This window comes from Colias eurytheme, chromosome 26, assembly GCF_061535395.1.
Source record: "Colias eurytheme isolate Ceu_HAF_F1 chromosome 26, ilColEury1 Martin Lab GWU primary, whole genome shotgun sequence".
In the NCBI taxonomy this organism is placed as follows: domain Eukaryota; kingdom Metazoa; phylum Arthropoda; class Insecta; order Lepidoptera; family Pieridae; genus Colias; species Colias eurytheme.
In genome coordinates, this window is record NC_143005.1 from 4,787,917 (window position 1) to 4,798,624 (window position 10,708).

General features: G+C 34.2%; 1 protein-coding gene across 1 annotated transcript; it reads left to right on the forward strand.

Moving 5' to 3' along the window:
- The first annotated feature begins 870 nt into the window (after positions 1-870).
- On the forward strand, positions 871-10,083 carry LOC149897163 (putative pyruvate dehydrogenase E1 component subunit alpha, mitochondrial). The gene is made up of 8 exons (XM_090116720.1): positions 871-1,052; positions 1,136-1,210; positions 1,549-1,717; positions 2,818-3,041; positions 3,662-3,833; positions 4,846-4,995; positions 7,469-7,644; positions 8,638-10,083. Exons 1-8 carry the CDS (start codon positions 999-1,001, stop codon positions 8,815-8,817), a joined length of 1,200 nt encoding a protein of 399 aa, XP_089972846.1. The 5' UTR covers positions 871-998; the 3' UTR covers positions 8,818-10,083.
- Positions 10,084-10,708: the final 625 nt, after the last annotated feature.

Here is a 10,708-nt window from a genome sequence, read left to right on the forward strand (position 1 = left end):
TCTTGGACGTCCGTGTGTCTGTATGTGCGGAGGATTTTCTTGTTAACACGATAGCGACCGAAATACTTTAATAATCGAGTCTTTTTTTTTCTCTTACGCTTGAGTATGCTCAGGAATAGAACCCTTTCATTTTTCAGGGTCTGATTCGATGTGGTTTAATTGTTATTAAATAAACAAAAATAATAATTAATAAATAATTATTAAAAAAAAATTATGAGGCGTGCACTTTTGGATTTTCCAAATTATTATTTAATATCGTGGCATCTCTAATTTAAAAGTAATGTTATCCTGCGAGTAGGTATTATTATTGAAAATGATCTTTGGTAACAGAAAATGCGTATTATGATGTATATATTCCATTTTTTAATATCCAATTATATAAATAAAAAAATAAAAAATTATCCCGTGAAAATATTGTGCTATATAAAATATTACATTAAAATGTAATGTAAAGCATTTCTATACTTTTTTTTATATAGTTGTAATGATTACAACTTCCTGAAAGCGTTTGTAATTAGGCTTCTAAATAAATAAATCAGTCAGTTATCATCCTGACTTCTACATATATGTTGCTGACTTGCTAATTGCGATTACACTTTTCTAGATTTAGTGTAGTGTAATAAGCGCTTAAAAATTTTTGCACATGGATTACAACGAAAACGATTTTTTTTAATAAACAGCAAGAATGTTTATTTACCTTTTTTCAATAGATTTTTGTATCATGTTATAATATGATCTAGATCAAGATAACAAAAACCAAAAACATATTGCCTAAATTTCAAAACGTTTGTAAATGACCTCTAAATGACAAAAATGACATTAACAAGTGTCAACGCAATGTTGACCGTCGTCCGTCACTTCATAGTTCATGTCATTATCGAGCAGCGATACTGGGGTTGGTTTTTAAATATCTTGATTTTTAAACAAAATTTAACGAAAGTGATCCTTTACTGGATCACTTAATAAATCTGGGCTTCATAGAAACCATAATAGAAAAAATGAGTAAGCTAATTCCCTCCGCTGCAAAGCTTATAACTGGCTCTACGGTAACGGTAGGTTAAAAAATTGCCCAAAAATTTGTTTGGTTCCATATGTTTGTTAAATTTGTAAAATCATATTACTTTTAACTTTTTAGAAAACAGCCGCCCCAGCTTTTGTTGCTTCAAAACAAAATTATAGTACGAAATCGGAATCTACATTCGAAATCAAGGTACCGGATTTATTTCGTTATATTTTAGGTTTATGATAGTGAAGGGATGTTTGTGTTGAAGTTTTTGTTATAAAAATCCGAATACAACTGTTTTCTTTAATATTTAATTAAATTGGTTGCTATATAAAATTATGTAACATAACCTTCAAAATGTCAAGTTTGTCATGTTTTCCTTTGAACTTGTTTTGATAAAATTCTTAGCCTACAAGATTTTCAATATGTTGTTAAGGTATTTCAAATAATTGTATTAGAAAATTATCCAGTGATATTTTATTTTATTTGTTGTGATATATAATATTGATTGTGGAATTATAAGCTTTTTTATGACTTTTTTCCAGCCTTATAAACTCCATAAATTGGATAAAGGCCCCGCAACATCAGCCACACTCACCGCGGAAGATGCACTTAAATTGTATGAGAAATTGGCCGTCCTGCGCAGGATTGAAACTGCTTCCGGCAATCTGTACAAGGAGAAGATCATCCGTGGATTCTGTCACTTATACTCAGGTATTTTATAAGTCTCCTTTTTAATTTAATTTTTATCACTACATAGTATAAAACAAAGTCGCTTTCTCTGTCCCTATGTCCCTTTGTATGATTAAATCTTTAAAACTACGCAACAGATTTTGGTGCGGTTTTTTTTTAAAAGATAGAGTGATTCAAGAGTAAGGTTTTAGTATATAATTCATTAGGTTTTAGAAAAAGCGGACGAAGCCGCGGGCGGTAAGCTAGTATTACTTAATTTATTTATCTTATAATTATTGGATGCACTTGATTTGAAATAAAAAGCAATATATCAAATTGTTCTATTTCTAAATATAAACACTAATCATAATGAATAAAGGTGATAATAATCCTTTTAATTAAATTTCTCAAAGTAATAAATTAATTAAAAGTTTTTATTTTTTGTAATTAATCATCTATAATTTTTTAGCCTTTTTTTACATAAATTCTAATGTTTGGTAGAAAATAGCAGCTTTCTTTTATATTTTCTTTGATTTATCTTACACGGTTATTGTTGGTAATCAAAAATATCTTATTTACAATGCTATGATATGTGCTGATAAGCCAGATTTTAAAAGACTTGGAAAAGATAAGATATCTCATATTATGAAGACAAATTAATATGATTAAATTTTTACTTATAGATGAAATTAAATCATGATGAAATTTGATGAAATTTTATAAATTTATTATTTATTTGGAGTGAATCTTCTTTAGGCGCGTTGAGAGTAAAATTTCAAAGTCGCGTCATTGCAATAGCGTCACATCATAGAGTAAGGCGACGATTTTGGTAGCTTTGCACTTTAAAAATGTCTCTCTCTCAACCACAAGCATCATACCCCAATACTTTTCCTTACTTTTATATTATAATACTAGCGGTCCGCCCCGGCTTCTTTATCCGTAAATTTTTTATATTACAGTATCTTAAGGTATCCGGTATCAGCGTTTTGACCATCATTTTTCTTTTTGTCATTGCGTACTAAGACCCCTGTAAAACCGCCATCCTGTTACAAATGACCCAAAAAATTTCGGGTCTATATGTATATGGTTCGTATATGTAGTATCTTCACCGTGTGTGACGCACTTTAATCAATCGCTTTCAGGACAAGAAGCGGTAGCAGTAGGCATGCGAGCGGCCATGCGAGATGTGGACACAGTGATAACAGCCTACCGTTGCCACGGTTGGACACACTTGATGGGCGTGAGCGTGCTCGGCGTGCTGTCCGAGCTGACGGGGCGAAGGACCGGGTGCTCCAGGGGCAAGGGCGGCTCCATGCATCTGTACGGGAGGAACTTCTTTGGTGGCAACGGGATTGTTGGTGCACAGGTGTGTAAAATAATAATTAATTAAGCACGGCTTAGATGTTACAAATGAAATATGCTGGTGAAATGCTTTTTAAATTGTTCTAGTAGTTTTTTTAACTGTTTATTTAACTAATTCAAACACAGGAATAACATTGGTAAATACAATCCTATCTGCTTTTTAGAAATTAAAGATTCATAAACGCGATTTATTCATACTATTATCCCGACGTTTCGCATACTTATATAATGAATAAAATCGCGTTTAAAATATATAATCTTAATTTCTAAATGTATAATACTCGGTAAAATCAAACACAAGAACTTACTGCTTTTTATTTAATTTTCTTAAATGATGACAATTTGATTGCTTTTCTTTCATTCATTTCGTATAATCTTTTTTTTTACACCTTTTTACTATAATCTATTTGATAGTTAAGTTTTATCTATAATCTGTGGTCTCAATCTGACATTGACATTTACTTTTGACATTGACATTGACATTTACTATTTATTATCTGTGCGCATCTGACATTGACATTTACTATATATTATCTGTGCGCATCTGACATTGACATTTACTATTTATTATCTGTGCGCATCTGACATTGACATTGACATTTACAATATATTATCTGTGGGCAGGTGCCGCTCGGCGCGGGTCTGGCGTTCGCGCACAAGTACCGCGGCGACGGCGGTGTTGCGTTCGCATTGTACGGAGACGGCGCGGCCAATCAGGGACAGTTGTTTGAAGCGTACAATATGGCGAAACTGTGGGACTTGCCTTGCGTGTTTGTGTGCGAGAATAATGGTTACGGTTAGTGTGTGATTGAGATTTTCATTTTTACTTTTGCATTAATTAGCTAAACTACTAACTTCTCTCATGGGTCCCTGGGTACATTTTTTGACGTGACAACGTCTTATAATTCGATAGAGCCGGCTGCACGCACGAAAAAACATGACTCATGCGGCGTTACCTCGCTCTGAGGCGTTCCGTTAGGTTTGAAGTGCAAGCGAGAGCGCGGAACGAGCGACAAAGAAGCACAATCGGACGTTGTCACGTTCAACTATCGTCAGTAAACCGACTTTACAGACAACCAATTTTTTTTTGTAGTTGTTCTAATCTAGATGAAGATAAATTAGATGGTTTATGATATTGGTGATTTTAATGATTTGTAACAAAGCAGATCTTGCTAATTACTTTTTTATAGGAGGTATGTAAGTAGTATAGGTACATAATAAAACAACAATATTTGATCCATTATAGTGCATTTATTATAATAACCATTAATTGAATAGCAAAGCAATTGGACACATGAAATAAATTAAAATAGTTAAATACTTGTACATAGAAATACTAAAATATATGTGTATAACGATTTCAACCAAAACATATCATAATTTATTTCTGAGAATACTCCTTATCATAAAGTGTATCATAATTCCTAAAGTGGAACATTATTCCTTGATACTTTGATCCTGTCTATCATAGTAAAAGAAGATTTCAACAAAGAATTCTTTTACACCCAAATAATCCATACTAATATTATAAATGCGAAAGTAACTCTGTCTGTCTGTCTGTTACTCAATCACGCCTAAACTACTGAACCAATTTTCATGAAATTTGGTATGGAGATATTTTGATACCCGAGAAAGAACATAGGCTACTTTTTATCCCGGGAAAGTGACGCAATCCCGGAAATCCCACGGGAACGGGAAATATGCGGGTATTTTCTTTGACTGCGTGGGCGAAGCCGCGGGCGGAAACCTAGTAAATAATAAATTATTTTTCAATTCTATGATATCACATCTATTAACAATTTGTCCAGGTATGGGCACAAGTGTGGACCGTTCGTCAGCGAGTACTGAGTACTATTCACGAGGTGATTACATTCCCGGCATCTGGGTTGATGGTATGGATGTGATCGCTACACGGGAAGCTACTAGATACGCTATCGACTATTGTACTAGTGGGAAAGGTTGGTTTCTTTGTTTATTGAAGTTTTTTTTTTTTTTACCTAAAATAATGAACCTAACTGGATTCATTATTGAAATTTACGATCTAGCTTTTTCTTTGTTTATTGAAGTGAAACTTCTTTAGTGGCGTTGGGTATAAAATCTTAAACTCGCGTCAGGACACGTGACCTGATCGAAAAAGCGTAAGGGTGACAAATCAACATCGAGCTATGCTGCGCTGTACTGCGCTGTGTTTCTTAAGCTACGTTTTTTAACCTTCCTATACTCGCGCGTTGGTCTGTGAGACCGACGAAACACATTTTCCTAATTATTTTTATGCAGGTAAATCCTGTGAAGTCGAGTTCCTTGCTAGTTTCCGGATTTGGGGCTAAATTCATTTTAGTGCAGGTCGCGTGGTCGGCAGAAGTTCACGTGTCATAGCATTTGGCGCCAATCGGTCCATGAGACCGACGCGAGTATAGGTGCAAGTTTTTGTGTAAGTATTAATATTATATATTTTGTACATTTATATATTTTTTAAGACTTTGAATACTTTATGAAGTATGAAGTATGATGTATGAATGTTGCTCTAAATTACATTTTGACCAATTTTTTAGGCCATACTTCATGTCAAAATGAACGATGATCAAATCAGATTGTTGCTGGAAGAAACAAGTACTGGTTCTGCTATGAAGACGAAAATGACAGTGAGGTGGAAGACAACGTGGAGGTACAAGAAAAGACATACGACACCGAGCAAGACGATGACAATGAAGAGATATCTGAAGTTCCCGTGATTTTTACTTGGGAAAAGATGGACAGACAAGGCTCAAAACTAAGCCAAACATAGATAAATATGTGCTTTGATATGTTTATTATTATTACTTAGAAGTTTATTTTGTTTTGAAAAAGAAGTTCTGTTTTTAAAGTGAAACTTTTATTACATCGTCTCAAATAAATGTAATTTTTTACGACATCACATTAGAGACCTCAAAAATAACAGTACTTCTCCACTATTTAATGGATGTTAGTATACATATAAACCTTCCTCTTGAATCACTCTATCTTTAATAAATAACCGGCCAATTGCGAGTCGGACTCGCACCGAGGGTTCCGTACAAATAAGTTTAAAATTATTAAAAAAAAATATATTATGTAATGTAACTAAAAATTTATGGTTTTCGTAATTTTTCCTTTATCTATGCTATAAGACGTTGCTTCGTACCAAATTTCAAGATTCTGAGTTCACGGGAAGCACCCTGTAGGTTTTGATTCCCTTGCAAGTGTTGAAAATTTGCGGCATAAACGGCTGTATCTTTTGATTGTGTTGGCTTAGAAGTTTGATTTTTTCACAGCTTCAAGGGACAGTAGACCTGAGTAATTGATATAAATTTCAAGTATAAATTTAAGGGTCTTGACAGACGGACGGACAGACAGACGGACAACAAAGTGATCATATAAGGGTTCCGTTTTTTCCTTTTGAGGTACGGAACCCTAAAAAAACTGCATCAAAATCCGTTGCGTAGTTTCAAAGATTTAAGCGTACAAAGGGACATAGGGACATAGGGACAGAGAAAGCGACTTTGTTTTATACTATGTAGTGATAAGCTCGACACAGCGCAGCATGGCAGAGCTCCATAAAAACATAGCACAGTTCGGCACAGCGCGGCTCAGCACGGCGGGTAGCGCGCCTCGCTCGAGACTGCTGCGTTTTTAAACAGAGCGTAGCCTCACATAGCGCAGCACAGCATGGTTTGTTTGCATCCTCATTAAAATATTAGACGAGCGAGTTGACCAAACACAGCACAGCGCAGTACAGCGCAGCATAGCTCGATGTTGATTTGTCACCCTAAGACGGATGGATATCAAACATGCTCAACGTTAATAATCAAGTTTTCACTTCTGCCGGCACTCCCGGAGTGCAACCCATCTTTTTTGTAATTATTGCTTATTTTAAAAAAGGTTTATCAACAGATTTTGTTGAATGTACATAAATGGAAATTTCATTTTTATATTATATGTTTTAATTTACTTACATTTGAGTTACCTCTACTCTTATTGATATTGGCAGTCATGCCTTCTCTGGCATGATCATAAATTTAATATATGTATTAGTATGTAATTTTACATTGTTATGCTTTTAAAAGAGCATCTAAGGAGTTCCTTGCCAGTTCTTCTCTACTGTTGCCGAACTGGTGGTAAATTATTATTTTTCTGTATTTTGACAATTCAAAAGCGCTTCTAAACAAAGTCTAGATAGATAAATGTTTGTATGTACATATTGTTTATATGTAGCTACAATATTTTTAAATCATGTCCAATCGTATGCAATAAAGAATTTTTGAAGTGAAACTTCTTTATCGGGGTTGGACAAAAATTTAGTGTAACATTTTTGCGTTACGCCATACTCGTGTCATAAAGAAGTTTCACTTCTTACGTGTGTACTCTAGTACACGCATACATTTTTTTTCATTCAATACTTTTTCACACGTCCAGGACCGCTAGTAATGGAGATGGAAACATACCGTTACTCGGGTCACTCTATGTCCGACCCGGGAACGTCGTACAGAACCCGGGACGAAGTGCAAGAGGTGCGACAGACGAGGGATCCTATCACTTCGTTCAAGGAGAAAATTGTGTCCAACGAACTGGTCACTCCGGATCAACTTAAGGTGAACTTTAGTAACTTTAGGACTTTGTAACTTTCTAAGGACTCAGAATTGCTAGGGTGTATGGACTTCAATTTGACCGCCTCCTTGGTACAGTGGTTGACGCGTGAGCGTAGAACCGAGGGAACCTGGGTTCGATTCCCGGTGGAGACGAAGAAAAAAAAATGTCTCGGTCTGGCAGGACACAGAAGGCTGATAACCGACTTGTCCCTAAAGGAAATGGATCAGTGAAACAGATGTATGCCTAATGCATCTGCCCCTTACTGCTGCCCCCTTACTGCCTATGGGACTTCACTTTATGGAATTCAATTTGATCGCATTAGGCCGCTTCAAGGAGAAAAGCGTAGTCTGTTGGTTAAAAGTAAAGTAAATCTCGCGCAGACACCTCATCTGCTTATAGTCTTACTAGCTTTCCGCCCGCGGCTTCGCCCGCGTTTTTCAAAGTAAAACCCGCATAGTTCCCGTTCCCATAGGATTTCCGGGATAAAACCTATCCTATGTGTTAAAGTCCTCTATATGTGTGCTTAATTTCATTGTAATCGGTTCAGTAGTATTTGCGTGAAAGAGTAACAAACACACACATCCTCACAAACTTTCGCATTTATAATATGTATTAGTACAATAGGATGACTAATTGCAGAAAACGATGGCAAAAAAAGGTGGTTGATTCGTATTTAAAATATTTAGAAATCACACAAATGTTAAAAACATATTTATTGAGTTAATATATTATTCTGTCATTGGTTTCATGAAAGTTATCTCAATCACTACATATATATTATGTAGCGACTTTGTTTTATAAAACAAAGTCGCTTTTTCTGTCCCTATGTCCCTTTGTATGCTTAAATCTTTAAAACTACGCAACGGATTTTGATGCGGTTTTTTTTAATAGATAGAGTGATTCAAGAGGAAGGTTTTTTTAATTTATTATGTTTAAGTCAAAGCGGGCGAAGCCGCGGGTGGAAAGCTAGTTTACTATAAAATCTATTTTCACAGGAAATCGACGCGAAAGTACGCAAAGAGGTAGATGACGCGACGAAACAAGCGAAAACCGAAGCTGAAGTCGGCAATGAGGAGCTTTCCGGCGATATTTACTATAATAACTTGGAACATGTCATTAGAGGCATCCACCCTGCCGCTCCTTTACAACACGTTGAAGTTGTGCCACGGAATTAAGTGAAAACTTAGAGCGGAGACAAACTCGATAGTAACTCGCAAGAAACTCGACTCGATTGAAACTCGATTGGGAAAATGGTTATTGCGAAGCGAGGGTATAACTTTAAGGCCTATTCTCCTGTTATTTTCGTCTTTTCCACCAGTAAAGTTAGTGATCGTTTTTATAAAGATTTTTTATGTGTAAAACGTGATGATATTAATTTCTGTTTTTGAATGTCGTTTGACAAAGAATTGAAATTCTACGTGATTTAACTCCACTGTGAAATTTGTTAATATAATCGTATAGTAAATATATCAATTGGACATATTTTGTATCGTAGCGGCGTAAGGATAAACAGTTTCTTATTTTAAAAATAAGAAAACTTTATCTATGTTTAAGTGATGGAATCTTATTGGTTGTTTCTCCGCTCCGCTCTTATACATACCGACTGATTGAATACGTACTTTCTTGTTAGGTTAATGACATTGAAAAATTCATGCAATTGAAAAAAAAATCTTTATTTGTTCGATATTAATTGATGTGTTCGCAAAATTGTATTAATTTGAGTTGATAATTATAAAGTAATTTAAACAGACGTAATTCTTTTTGTAAAAAGTGTCCATTTTTATTTCTATGTCTGGCTTTGAACGTATTTTTCTGATTTATTCTATCATCTATGATATGCTATATTATGTTGTTTGAATGTAATGTTATGAATCAACCACGATTTTCCGTTACGTTTTAATTAAATGGCCACTTTTTATAAAGAATAACTGCTAAATCCAACTTGAACAATGAATTTATTATTTTCTGAAAAGTTGCAATTGGACAATACCAGAAAATATACATTTTTAAATTTGAGACGGAATAAAACTAGCATAAATATAGTAATTTTGAAATGGTTGTAGTGTTCAATTTCTGTTTGCCTTGCACTATTCTTTTATTTTTTTTGTTGAGGGTAATATTGTATTAAAATTAAAATGATAAGTATTAGCGGGAATATAGTGTCTTTTAAATTGTAAAAAAACTGTTGAATTGGAAATATTTATCATGTTACCATTATCAATACATATTTTAGTGAAATGTTACTTTTACACTCCCTAAATAAGATATACATTTTATTTGAGATTATCTTTTTTTTATTCTTTTTGTTTTTGTAGTTATATGTACATTTATTTTGTTATATGTTCATGTGTACTGCCAACATTTTAAATATTGTATCGTTTCGCACATTTTAGTTGTATGTAATAGGTAATTATTTATTTAAAATAAAAATATAGAATTAATATTTTGTTTTATTTCTAAACCCTGTCATGGATGATTTGGAAGGTATTCATGTACAGCTTTAAAATCACAAAATCAGGAAGACTTGATTCTGTATAATATTATAATATGTCTAATATTAAAACACATTCCATTCTATCTTCATCAATTTCTTACAAAACTTTAGAAAATGCAAAATATAAAATACTTAGCAAACTTCCAGAAATCTACATGTCATAACTCATAGTAAGTTTTGTTTAAGTATAACACTTTTTTTATATAAAAAAAACAAGGTTTGGTCGATGGCTGCCCCAAAAATAAAAAGAAGCCACTTGCATTTCCAATACTAAGGGCGTGCTAAGGTTGATTTTTCACCAGTGCTATGCTATGATACGGATGCATAATGTTGTCATTTGATATCCACTACAGATATCCACCGATCATATATTTTATCCATGCAGCTCTCTACGCGCAGCTTGTTTGCGGCGACGCATTGTCCTAGTACATCCTCGCACCGCTACATAGCATAGCATCAGTATAATATACGGTCACATACTTTCTAAATTTTCGTAGCATAGCTGCATAATGGTGCTTTTCCACCAGAGATGTGCTACGAAAATGTCACAGAAAAATATATAGCTAGTTATG

What these genes read in the sequence shown, in the direction of transcription:
- LOC149897163 (XM_090116720.1), top strand. Translation starts at nt 999, where the DNA reads ATGAGTAAGCTAATTCCCTCCGCTGCAAAGCTTATAACTGGCTCTACG. An exon ending in AATCTACATTCGAAATCAAG is followed by an intron (nt 1,211 to 1,548) that starts GTACCGGATTTA and finishes ACTTTTTTCCAG; the next exon opens with CCTTATAAACTCCATAAATT. An exon ending in CTATTGTACTAGTGGGAAAG is followed by an intron (nt 4,996 to 7,468) that starts GTTGGTTTCTTT and finishes TCACACGTCCAG; the next exon opens with GACCGCTAGTAATGGAGATG.